The sequence below is a fragment of the Hypanus sabinus genome, chromosome 21 (genome assembly GCF_030144855.1).
Source record: "Hypanus sabinus isolate sHypSab1 chromosome 21, sHypSab1.hap1, whole genome shotgun sequence".
Taxonomy (NCBI): domain Eukaryota; kingdom Metazoa; phylum Chordata; class Chondrichthyes; order Myliobatiformes; family Dasyatidae; genus Hypanus; species Hypanus sabinus.
The window spans coordinates 16,266,833-16,280,591 of record NC_082726.1 but is presented as its reverse complement, the minus strand read 5'-3'; the positions used below and the strand labels follow the sequence as shown (position 1 = coordinate 16,280,591).

The 13,759-nt window shown below is 36.6% G+C and overlaps 1 protein-coding gene across 1 annotated transcript in view; it reads right to left on the bottom strand.

Annotated features, from left to right (window-relative positions):
- Positions 1-13,759, bottom strand: part of LOC132378818 (fibrillin-1-like) — a 377,797-nt gene that overhangs the window by 91,521 nt on the left and 272,517 nt on the right. The window contains exons 40-45 of the mRNA XM_059946042.1: positions 9,467-9,592; positions 9,183-9,341; positions 9,025-9,096; positions 3,747-3,872; positions 3,357-3,479; positions 1,719-1,844 (exon numbers count right to left, since the gene is read on the bottom strand). Of these exons, the coding sequence (XP_059802025.1) occupies positions 1,719-1,844; positions 3,357-3,479; positions 3,747-3,872; positions 9,025-9,096; positions 9,183-9,341; positions 9,467-9,592 (732 nt within the window). The remainder of the gene's footprint in view (positions 1-1,718; positions 1,845-3,356; positions 3,480-3,746; positions 3,873-9,024; positions 9,097-9,182; positions 9,342-9,466; positions 9,593-13,759) is intronic.

The following is a 13,759-nucleotide window of genomic DNA, read 5'->3' as shown; positions in this document are numbered from 1 at the left end:
GACAAACATGGGTAAGACTTACACAGTGAATGTTAGACCACTGAGGTGTGCGGTGAAACAAAAAGACCTGGGAACACACAGGTTCATGGGTAGATAGGGTTGGAAATAGAGATCTTGGGATATTGACCTTCAACTAAATCAGGGCACCAAGTTGGGATATAATTTTGAAGTTGTATAAGAGGTTGATGAAGCTAAATTTGGAGGATAGTATGCAGTTCTGGTTACCTACTATAGGAGAGATACTAATAAACTTGAAAGAGTGTAGAGAAAATTTACAAGGATGTTGCTGGACATGGGGACCTGAGTTATAGGGAATGGTTGAATAGTTAGGACTTATTCACTGAAGCACAGAAGAATTGGGGAAGATCTTATAGAAGTTTACACAGTTATGAAGGGTATAGAAAAAGTGAATACATGGAGGATTTTCTCCTCACATTTGATAAGACTAGAACTAGAGGTCATAGATTTAGGGTGAAAGGGAATCTTAGGGGGTACTTCATCACTCAGAGAGTGGTGTGAGCATGGAATGAAATGCTATCAGAAATGTTAGATGCTGGTTCTATTATTTAAGAGAAGTTTGGATAGCTACATAGAAGAGAGAGGTATGGAAGGCTATAATCCAGGTACAGGTAGATGACCAGGCTAGATGGACTGAAAGGCTTGTTTTTGTGCTGTAGTATTCTATAGCTCCATATCTAATTGATGATTAGTTGGATGTGCACTATTAGAAAATTGAGGTCTCCCTCATTTTTAAGACCAACTTCATTTAACTAATGTGAAATTGGCTTGACCATATTGAGAATCCTGTTGAGCTTACCAAAGGGGATAGGTAATTACACATCTGTAGCTTCAAATAAATAATAATTAAATTGAAAGAATTGTGGCCAATTAAAGGTATACTTCTATCAGAAATTCGTAATATTTTCTTTATGCATCTCCCTAACAAAAGTAACTAAAGTAAAACATGGTCAGGTGATATATTTTGTCTGATATAATACGTGTGGAGGTAGGAAATCAGAATGGCAAAGTGATGACGTGTGATATTCCAATTTTAAATACTGTTGCAGAAGGTAATAAAAAGATTGTGTAGGAAGAGTTGAAAAAACATTTCCTGGTTTAGATGTAAATATTAAGGTTGCCCATAAGAATGCCAGCCGCTACTCTATTACAGCTTGAAGCATCAGATGTCAGAGTTCAATTCTGGCACCATAGGCAAGGAATTTGTATGTTCTCTCTGTGACCATATGGGTTTCCTCTGGGTACTCTAGTCTCCTCCCACAGTCCAAAGACATACTGGATAGTAGGTTAATTGGGCATTTAAATTATCCTGTGATTAGGTTAGTGTTAAATAGGTGTGTTTCTGGGAGGTGTCGCCTGTTCTGTACAGTATCTCTAAAAATACTCAGACATTCGATCTGTTCAGTTAGAAACAAAACTTACACTGGACCCTTCATCATTTAATACAGACAGATAGTTCCAACAAGAATGCAAAAATTAAGAAATGCATGAACCACTCAGTAACTGAGGTGATTAACTGGTCAGTGGAAATCCAGTCAAAAAAACTGGATAAGACATAAACTGAAATGTGGCAGATTTCACCCATTTATCTAATTGATTTTACTTGTGAATTAAATATAATTAATTAGAATTTAATGGAAATAAAAATATTCACTGCAAGTTCTTGCTATGTATTCGCATTCTGTCAACAGTTTACTTACCCAGGCACATTGTGCTATCAGGAGTTGCTTTGAAGCCATTATGGCAGACGCAATAGTAACTTCCAACTGTGTCATAGCACTCACCGTGACTACAAACATTAGGGATATCAAAACATTCATTACGATCTGTGTGGGCAAAAGGAAGGAAATTTCTAAAAGGTACCAAACTTACAGCAAGTAACCTAATTCAGAACACTGAAGTGAAAGATTGTAATTACCAAATATCTGAAATAAGAACTATAAACAGACCAGCCAATATCTGAAAAGTGGACAGTGAGTAACATATTAAATGGAAAACAATTTTACTCAAAAATTTTGCTTCCAATATTAAGTAGCTTTGTTCTTTTCATATTTTGATGGACCTTATTTCCAATATTTTTTGTTTTATTATACATTACATATAGACTATAATTAATGGCACACAAAGGAGGTAGGATCACTGTGATTTATTGCCATTAGCATAGGAACAGGAAAATTATCCAGTTTTGCTTACTGTGAAATCATTAACTTGCATATATTTGCAAACTAAATGTGTTGTGAATACAGAAATATCCTGAAAATTATGCAAATCATGAAAATGCCGAAGATATGAATCTGAAATATTAATAGAATATGCCAGAAACCCTCAGCAAGTCAAGCAGCATTTGTGGAAAGAAAAAACAAGTTAAGCTTTTAGATTTATTCCAAAATTATACACATGTAATATTCAGTTTTGAAACAATTCAAAATAACAAAGCTTAGTTAGCTAGCTCATTGCTGATGTGTTACTAGATTAAGACAAATTCAAAGTATGTTACTTTAAATAATAAATGTAAACTTAAATCTATAGAAATAGCCTGTTCAATAGTTTAAAGCAAGTGGAGCAAATGGATTGTAGGAGTAAACAGATTGTAAGAGCAATGTTTTAATGTTTTGGAGGTTTGTAAATAATATAGATTCTACTTATTGTAGCACTTGTGATGAAGGGAAAAGTAATTCCCAACATGGATGAAAATTAATCAATTAATAAACAGCTCTTTTCAAATCCATGATTGTCTCTTTATATGACCTATGAATATCTTTCCTGAAAACCAATACAAGAGGCACTGATTTCTGTTTCCCCAAACTAATCAACTGAAATACTGGAAGGATATTTGCTTTTTTATTATACAAATCCTGAGCTATTCTACAGAAAATTCTTTATTGTGTATACTTGGCACAACTAATACTTCAGTAGGCTTTTAATGTGTTAATCATTTTCCCTTGTATTATTTTGGAACGTTTTAATGTTTCTCGTTTGAAACATTCTGACCTTCCTACTAATATTCTTCAATTACCAAAACCTATTTCCCCTCAGCAACATGCAGAAATGAAAATAATGACAGGAAATTAGTACTTCCTTTTAATTCAGAATGTGTTATTGTAATTCACATGTAAACATCTTGTGCTTTTGTTTATTTTGCTTCAAAACCATAATTCAGGTTTTTATGATAAGGCTAACATAACAATTAATCTACATATGTCACAGGGTTCAAAATATATTTTTGAAACCCTGACTTTTCACTCAGGGAAAAAAAAGGAAATCAATCTGATAGCAAGAAAGCAATTGTCTACTTGAAAAAACACAGCTATATTTAGATTTCAGCACTGATTACTTACCCTTACAATGCCCTGATGAAGTGAGTCGGTAACCTCGCGAACATTCACAGCGATAGCTGCCTGGTGTATTAATGCAGTCAGCATTCTGTTGACACAGTGGCCCATTCTGACATTCATCCATATCTGAGTAAACAAAGTGCTATTTAATAAAACTTTGACATAATAATTGAACTAGATATTTTCCAAATCAGTTTTGAAGAATAATACTTTAAAGCATTTGAGATAAATGATTCAAAGATGGGGCAACTGAATTTTACTGGAATAATACTAGAAATGAAGAAATTTAGTTAAATGAGTAAACTAGAGAAGACTATTTAATGTACTTATAAATAAACTACAGAAAGCTATTGTAACAGATGACTTTCCAAATCAGAAGCATTTCTTTCTTACCTTCACAGCTAATCAGTTGATCATTAAATTGAAATCCCATAGGACATTCACAACGGAAGCTTCCAAGCTGGTTTATGCAGACACCATTAGCACAAATACCAGGAATCATTCGACATTCATCAATGTCTGCATAAGAGCATATCTGCATGTTAACTTTGTGGATCAACTATGTAGAGGTATATTTTTCTGCATTCAGAAAGAGTATGAAGAAGCCAATTTCATATTCATGGAAATACTTTCAATAAAAGTGCATAAACCTTTGATTATTTAAAATGTGTGTTGTCATTAATATTAAATATTCCTGATAAGAGACACTTGTGTTTCCTCAAGGATATGGGCTAAAGATACAAGGAACTTTAAAAGCAAATGTAGAGTTAGTTTTAGTACTGAAACTTTGATTTGTACATTAAACAAAACATTTTAGAAACATTGTCAGAGCTAAAGGAGGGAGTAAGTTCCATATGTTTCTAAAATTGTTTTCTTTTACTTATGTTATTCAGCTACTGGACCATTATTGCTTTCTAGAGTTTAGGGCAACTTCTGGAAAACCATGCAGGTATTTTTCAAGTGAAAACTTAATTACCGTAACTGACTTTTAGCCCCACTGTTATGAGTATAAAAACAGAAAATGCTGGAAACATCCAGAAAGTTAGTCAGCATCTGTTGTCAGAGATACAGAGTAAATGTTCTTGAGTGACCTAAAATGTTAATTCTGATTCTCTTCCCACAGTTGCACCCTGGCCTGCTATGTGTGTCTAGTATTATCCATTTTTTGTTGATTTTCCTTTTATCTTCACTTCTCACACAATGAATCAGGTTTAATATCACCAAGATATGTCGTGAAATTTGTTAACTTTGCAGCAGCAGTACGATGCAATGCATGATGAGGAAAAAAACAGTGAATTATAGTAAGTGTATGTATGTGTGTGTGTCTATATATATATATATATCAAATAGTTAAATAAATTAGTAGTGCAAAAACATAAATAAGGTAGTGTTCATGGGTTCAATATCCATTCAGATATCAGATAACAGAGGGAAAGAAGCTGTTTCTGAGTCGCAGGGTGTGTGCCTTCAGGATTCTTTACATTTTTCCTAATGATAACATTGAGAAGAGGGCATGTCCTAGGTGGTGAGGGTCCTCGATGTTAGTGGCTGCTCTTCTGAGCCACTGTTCCTTGAAGATGTTTTGGATACTAGGGAGGCTAGTACTCATGATGGAGCTGACTAATTTTGCTACTCTGCAGTTTACTTTAATATGGTGCAGTATCCTTCCGGCTAGTCAAAATGCTCTCCATGGTACATCTGTAGATATTTAGAGTGTTTTAGGTGTCATTCCAAATCTCCTTATGAAACTCCTTATGAAATAAAATTGTTGTTTTGCCTTCCTTATAGCTGCATTGATATGCTGGGACTAGGTTAGGTCCCGAGAGATATTAACACCCAGGAACTTGAAATTTCTCAGAATCTCTCAGAATTTTATAAACGTCTATCAGATCACCCGTCAGCCTCCAAAGCTCCAGAAAAAAAATAATCTAACACACATAAAATGCTGAAGGAATTCAGCAAGTCTGGCGGCATGAGTCTCAGCCTGAAACATCATTTTTGTGCTTAAGATTTTCAGCACCTGCAGAATCCCTTCTGTTTATGAAAACAATCCAAGTTTGCCCTACTCTTTCTTATAGCTAATGTTTTCTAATTTAGTTACAGCCTGGTGAGAGCACGCTCCCCAAAGTCTCCACACTCTTCCTGTAACGTGGTAACCAGAACTGCACACAATATGCCAAATATGGTCTAACCAAAGTATTATCCAACTACAATATGACTGCTCAACTTTTATACTCCACAACTTGACAAAAGGGAAAGTGTTCTTTGCTACCCTATTTACTTCCCTCTCTGAGAGAGAGCTATAGTCCATCTCCAAAATCCATCTATACATCGATGTTTCTTTGACCCAGTAACCTTGCTTCAATTCACTGAAGAAGGGTCCAGGCTCTTTGAACTAGGAAAGTGAGTCTACAGCAAAAACATTGGTACCTTATACCAAAAGCTTTGTACTTTGCTGCATACTTTCATCTTACATTTGACTTTCCAAAGGTTAACACCTCACAGTTGTCTGGATTAAATTCCATCTGCCATTTCTCTGCCCACTTTATCTACTGGTCTATATCCTGTTGATATATACAACAAAAGCCCTTGCACCAACCGTTGTAGAACACCACTAGAAACAGATCTCCAGTTGGAATAGTTATCCATCACTACACTTTGTCTTCTAGGCTAATAGTTCCATTGCCAAGCCAATTTTGAATCCAATCTGCTAAGTTCCATGGATCCCATGAGCCTGAATTTGTGCATCTTGTGGAAAGCTTTGCTTAAGTCCATGTATACAACTTCCAGTGCCCTACCCTCATTAATCATCTTTGTCACCTCCTCAAAAAATTTGTGAGTTATGAGGTCCACTGTACAAAGCCCATTTAACCTTTCAATAGGTTCAATAGGCACCTTTAATGTCAGAGAAATGTATACACTATACATCCTGAAATTCTTTTGCCATAAGGGTGTCCAATGAATACTGGAGTAATTAAAGTACTCACTATATCTACCCTGTTGCTTTTACAGCCATAAGACTATAAGACATAAGTGCAGAATAAGGCCCATTGAGTTTGCTCCACTATTCCATTATGGCTCATTTATTATACCCCTCAGCCCATTCTCCAGTCTTCTCCCCTTTGATGCTCTTACTGGTCAAGAACTTACCAACCTTCATTTTAAATATACTCAATCACTTGGTCTCCACAGCTGTCTGTGGCAATGTATTTCACTGATTATCACTCTCCGGTTAAAGAAATTCCTCCTCATCTTCTGTCCTGAGGCTGTACCCTCTGGCCCTAGACTCCTCCACTATAGGAACCATCCTCTCCACATTCACTCTATCTAGGTCTTTCAATATTCAATAGGTTTCAATAAGATCCCCCCCCCCCATTCTTCTAAACTCCAGCTACTACTGATCCAGTTTGATCGTAATCTCTTCATACATTAACCCTTTCATTCCTAGAATCATTCTTGAACCTCTTCTGGACCCTCTCAATGTCAGCACATCCTTTCTTAGATAAGGGGCCCAAAATTGCTCACAATGCTCAAGTGCAGTCAGGCCAATTAAATAAAGCCTCAGCATCACATCCTTGTTTTTATACTTTAGCCCTCTTGAAAAGAGTGTTAATATTGCATTTTCCTTTCTTACCACTGACTCAACCTGCTAGTTAACCTTTAGGGAATCCTACATGAGAATTCTCAAGTTCCTTTGCTCTTTAATTTCTGAATTTTCTCCCCATTTAGGAAATAGTCTATGACTATACACTATATTCCATCTGCCAATTCTTTTCCCATTTTCCTAATCTGTTTAAGTCCTTCTTCAGACTCTCTCCTTCAACACTACATGCCTCTCCACCTTTCTTCATATTGTTTGCAAACTTCGCCACAAAGCCAACAATTCTATCACACAAATCATTAACATATAATGTAAAAAGCAGACTCCATATCGACCCCTGTGGGACTGCACTAGTTACCATACCAGCAGCAAACTGCAAAAGGCCCTCTTTATTCCCACTCTTTGCCTCCTACCAGTCAGCCAATCTTCTGTCCATGTTAGTATCTTTCCTATAATATCATGGGCTCTTATCTCTTCTCATTCTTGCCCTTTTCTCAGCCATGTCTCTGTTATGGCTGCAACATTTAGTTCAATGTACTAATCCAAGCCTTAAGTTTAACTGCCTCACCTTTAATAATCCTTACATTGAAATAAAAACACTTCAGCCTTCTCAACCCCACATGTAAATTTACATGGATCTACCTATCAGGGATCAGAGAGGAGTGGATTTGAAACAGAATAGTTATGATTTTATTGAATGGTGAATCATGTTCCAATGGACATATAGTCCACTCCTAACAGTATCATCTTGAGCATCACAGGGATATTCTAATATTCTGTGTTCATTATGCCTCTTTTGAGTACTATCAATAAGTTATTCTAATAGAGCTAAACACAACCCACATTTAATCTTCCATTAGTGATGGCAAAGCAACAAGCAGGAGTGAAAATCCTACTATTTCCTCTCTTTAGCCTAGAGATGGCAGAATCTCAGACAGTGATGTGAAGGCTAGTGAGATAGATTGAGTGTTGTCCCAACAACCTCTCACTCAACTTCACTAAGAATAAGGAACTGATTGTGGACTTCAGAAAGGGAAGTCAGGAGAATATTGAGGGCTCAGCAGTGGAATGGGTGAGCAGCTTCAAGTTCTTGGGCCCAAACACCTCAGAGGATCTATCCTAAGTCCAGCACATTGTTTCAATCATGAAGGAGGCACCGGAGCAGCTTTATTTCATTAGGAGATTTGGTATGTCATCAAAGAATATACCAAGTTTCTTAAAATGTACAGTGGAGAGCATTCTGACTGGTTGCATCACTGCCTGGTTTGGAGGCCGCAATGTGCAGGATCGCAAGGATTTCATCACGGGCACAACCCTCCCCACCATCGAGGATATCTTCAAAAGGTGGTACCCCTAGAAGATGGCATCCATCATTAAAGACTTTCACCATCTGGGACATATCCTCCTTGCATTACTACAATCAGCAAGGAGGTACAGGAGCCTGAAGACCCACACTCAAAATTTTAACAATAGCTTCTCCCCTACCACCCTTAGATTTCTGAATGGTCCATGAACCTATGACCACTAACCTTGTTAGTTATTTTTTGCATTACTTATTTTTGTAACTTTTAATAATTTTTATGTCTGCATTGACTGCTGCCACAAAACTACAAATTTCAGGACAAGAGGAATCTGTTCAGTTTATTACATGATAACAAAATCAGAAGCACAACACTCTGTAAGATATGGCCCCATTTGAATAAAATTATTGGCACAACTTGATAACTAACAACTGGAATAGCATCCTAAAAATTAGCATAATTATTTACATAATAGGATGCATTATCAATTATTTGGCTATGTAGGTCAGTGTAATACTACCTAAGAGGCATAAATTTCTGAAACATGCCTTTCTGTAGTTCAAAACATACAATATCAGAATGCTAAATCATTAAATCCAACTCCATAATGCAGGGCCTCCACTTATACTCTCCTTAACCGCAATTCCAGAGCCAAGAGTAAATACGTTAGCTTTTTTTCTACAAACATAACTGTCTTATAAATCATTATATTATTCAAGAGTAATTATCATGCAAAAACTTGATGTTTAAACATAAAATGATATCTTACCAACTGGCTGTCCTGTTGTAATGTCAATAATATAGCCAGGTCTCTGACTCCCACAAAGAGTAATATATTCATCTGAAATATGATTCAGCGTAAATGTCAATGCAATAAACAATATAAAGTTGATTCTAAATTTTTGAACTGATAGAGAAAAAACTTACTTGTGACTGGAAGAGGACATTGTTCGCAAGGTCTGTTCCAGGCTTTTCCGATGTTGTATGAACAACAGCACAGTTTCTTTGACATGTTGAAGGCTAGTTCACCATCACAAGTGCCATTTTCACTGTAGAAATTTTTGAAGCAAAAGCTTTTTCTCATGTCTGCAGATTGAAAGGTTAAAGCCTGTCACTAAATATGAAGGATTACTACTAAATATGGCTAAACTTTGCTATTAACACAAAATGTTGCTTCTTACTTGTCTACACAGTACTTGATAGATGCTTACCCATACAGTTGTTTCCTCCATTAACCTGCATGTAATCTGGTGGACAGATGCAAGTATAATTTCCTAATGTGTTGAAGCACGTACCGGGACCACAAATACCAGGTGAACTAATGCATTCATCAATGTCTGGAAAAATGCAAATGAACAAATGTCTTGGATAATGAAACAATATTAGTTCACTTATATGGAAAGTAAATTGAGATCAATATTAAATATTTTCTTAATTTTATCATATTATGTTTAAGATCACAGAAAATAATTCGTATAAAGTGATCGATTTTGAGCCCCTTATCTAAGAAAGAATGTACTGGCATTGGAGGGAGTCCAGAGGAGGTTCAAAAGAATGATCCTTGGAATGAAAGGGTTAAAGCACAAGGAGCTTTACTTGCTCTGGTCCTGTACCTGCTGGAGTTTATAAGAATTGGGGGGGAGGGGGAATCTTACAGAAATCTTCAGAATATTGAAAGGCCTAGATAGAGTTGACACGGAGAGAATGTTTCTTATAGTGGAGGTCTCAGGCCAGAGGGGACAGCTTCTGAATATAAAGATGTCTCTTTAGAACAGAGGTAAGGATAAATTTCTTTAGCTACAGGGTGGCAGAGGACAAGACATTGGGTTTATTTAAAGCAGAAGTTGATTGGTTCTTGATTAGTAAGGACATCCAATATTATGGGAAGATGACTGTAGAATGGGGTTGTGATCGAATAGTGAAGCAGACTTGATGGGCAGAAGGCCTAATTTTGCTCCTATGTCTTATGGTCTAAAATGCCAAGAATAATTAAACAAGTATAAATAAAACTTCTGTTTCACATTGGTTCAAGTTCTTATTTCTCATATAAACAATTTGTAGGAGGAATATTGATATTATTGCTATTGATAAAATTGATACTGAGATGCAGGTTGCTGTTTTCAGTGTTGAAGCCTTCCCTACTGCTGGTTCATATTGTAAATTTGTACAATAATAACATCAAACACCTGACTCCATATTTGTTGTATGTACAACTGCCAGGCAGGCTCATTTTATTCTCTTAGCCAGTTGTTTCTTTTATTTATTTAGAGATAAAGTGTGGAATAGGCTCTTCCGACCTTTCGAGCTATGCTGCCCAGCAACCCTGAATTTAACCCTAGACTAATTATGGGACAATCTACAATGGCCAATTAACCTACTAACTGGAATGCCTTTGTATTGTGGGAAGAAACTGGAACACCTGAAGAAAGCCCATGTATCCCATGGTGAGGATGTACAAACTCCTTATAATTAATTTACTCTGAGATTTTTAACCTGAATAATACTCTTAGTAAAAAAAATATTTTGTGATCAAACGAATGAAGCCAGTGTTGGAATTAAAAACATGGATCATCAGATGGGGATGCAACAGATGGAGCTTTTTACTCATCCTGACCACAGCGGCAAAAAAAATCTGAAGTATATTTCTGTGCATATATATATTTGTATGCATAGAAACACAGAAAACCTACAGCACAATACAGGCTCTTCAGCCCACAAAGTTGTGCCGAACATATCCCTTACCTTAGAAATTACTAGGCTTACCTATAGCCCTCTATTTTTCTAAGCTCCATGTACCTATCCAAAAAGCTCTTAAAAGACCCTATCGTATCCGCCTCAACCGCCGTTGCTGGCAGCCCATTCTACGCAATCACCACTCTCCAAGTAAAAAACGTACCCCTGACATCACCTCTGTACCTACTCCCCAGCACCTTAAACCTGTATCCTCTTGTGGCAACCATTTCAGCTCTAGGAAAAAGCCTCTGACTAGCCACACAATCAATGTATATGTATGTGACTGAGTGTATATGTATGTGTATGCCTTTGTATCTTTGGGTTGTATATATGTCAGTACACACACACACACACATGCGTGCATAAATCTGTCAATGTGTATGTGTGTGAATATGTGCATGCATATGTATTTGTATCTGTATGTGTATATATGTGTGTACACATGCATATGCATAAATCTCTGTTCTAAGTATGTATGTGTATGTGTATAAATGTGTGTGTATGCATATGTGTGTGTAAATATGTATGTTGTGGGTGTATGTGCATATATATGTATGTGTGTATATATGTGTGTTTACATGCATATATGAGTATATATATGTGCATGCATAAGTGTTTGTGTATAAATATGTATACATACATGCATCTCATGTGGCCAAGTGGTTAAGGTATTGGTCTACTTATCTGAAGGTCACTAGTTCGAGCCTTAGCTGAGGCAGCGTGTTGTGTCCTTGAGCAAGGCACTTATACACACATTGCTCTGCGACGACACTAGTGCCAAGCTGTATGGGTCCTAATGCCCTTCCCTTGGACAACATTGGTGACGTGGAGAGGGGAGACTTGCAGCATGGGTAACTGCAGGTCTTCCATACAACCTGTCCAGGCCTCAGTTATCATCAAAAATTGATGGACAGCCAATTAGAAGATATATGCATATATATTTGTATCTGTTTATGTGTATTTATATGCATGTGTGTGTATGTATAAATGTGTGCGCATATGTATGCATGTGCATTTACGTGTATAGGTTAGTGAATATTTGTGTGTGTATATGTGTAGGCTTATGAGGAGGATCAGAGAGATCTTGGGCTTTGTGTCTATCAGACGCTCAAAGCTGCTACACAAGTTGATAGTTTTGTTAAGAAGGTGTATGGTACGCAGGTTGATAGTTTTGTTAAGAAGGTGTATGGTACATAGGTTGACAGTTTTGTTAAGAAGGTGTTTTGGCCTTCATCAACTGTGGGATTGGGCTCAAGAGCCACTTGGAGTACTGTATTCACTTCTGGTCACCTCACTACAGGAAGGATGTGGATATTATATAAGATAATATATGATATAGAGGAGATCTGCAAGGATATTGCCTTGATTGGAAAGCATGCCATGAGAATAGGTTGAGTGAACTTGGCCTTTTCTCCTTGGAGGAACAGAGGATGAGAGGTGAGCTGGTAGAGGTGTGTAAGATGATGAAAGGCATTGATCGTGTGGCTAGACAGAGGCTTTTCCCAGGGTTGAAAAAGCTAATACAAGGGGGCATTGTTTTAAGATGCTTGGAAGCAAGTACAGAAGGGATGTCAGGGAAAATTTTTAACACAGCGAGTGGTAGGTGTGTGGAATGCACTGCTGACGACAGTGGTGGAAATGAAGAGGAGTTACAATAAGGAAGGAAGTGCTTCCTTTTTTTTAAACAGTATAGAAAACAAATGAGTAAAATATGAAAGTCCAGTAGAACTATGGATTTTAATGCATAGTTAGAATGTGTAACTTCTATCTTAAGAATAGAGGCAGATACAATAGGGTCTTTTAAGAGACTCTTAGATAGGTACATGGAGCTTAGAAAAATAGCAGGCCATGTGGTAGGGTAATTCTTAGCAATTTCTAGAGTAGGTTATATGGTCAGCTCATCATTGTGGGCTGAAGGGCCTGTAATGGGCAGTAGGTTTCTATGTTCTATGTAAATGTATAATATATAAACTACAATATCATAAATTCTATTTTCAGTACTATATCAATTACTCATAACGAACATGGCATGATTACACCTGTCAGGACAATGTAATTAATCCTTGTCCTCTTGCACAGTAAAACTGAAAATTTAGGGTAAATTCTGGTTGTTTTTCTGCATTATGGCTGTGACATGAATATAAGCCAAGCATGCACTGGGAATGTTAACCATCTGCAGAAGGCTTGTCTTGCTGGAAGTCAATGGGAAAAGTAATTACAGAGTGTACTGACCTTTGTAAATACAGCAGAAATCATTTTTGATAAGCTTTTAGATGGCAAACTATTTGAAATTGACATCTTTGGTATATGTACCCTGCCTCATCAGACTCTCATAACAGTAAATTTGCTTTGAATTTATAGTCACCTGCGATTCATTTTTATATTCTGAGATGCATAAATCTGCATTGAATTTACAAACTAATTCACGTGTCCTCAGAAGGTCTAACCGCACTTGTTATACATGGTAATTCATAAATTGTGATATTCTCTTAACTGCAAAACAAATGGACATTATATATAATTTGGAAGTGAAAATGTGATACCAGCATTACACTTTTAGGATAGGCAGAAACTGGATAGGTAATATTAAATACTGTAGTCTCTCCAGCATTCCAGCCATTTAAATAAAATTCACCATTAAAGCAATTGCAATTTGCAAACTATACAGAACAAATATGCATCTTCTTAAAATAATCCAGGATTTGGTACAATATTCTAAATAACCTTATCTAGCTATCATTTTTTTGATAACAATAGTTCATTTAACTCCA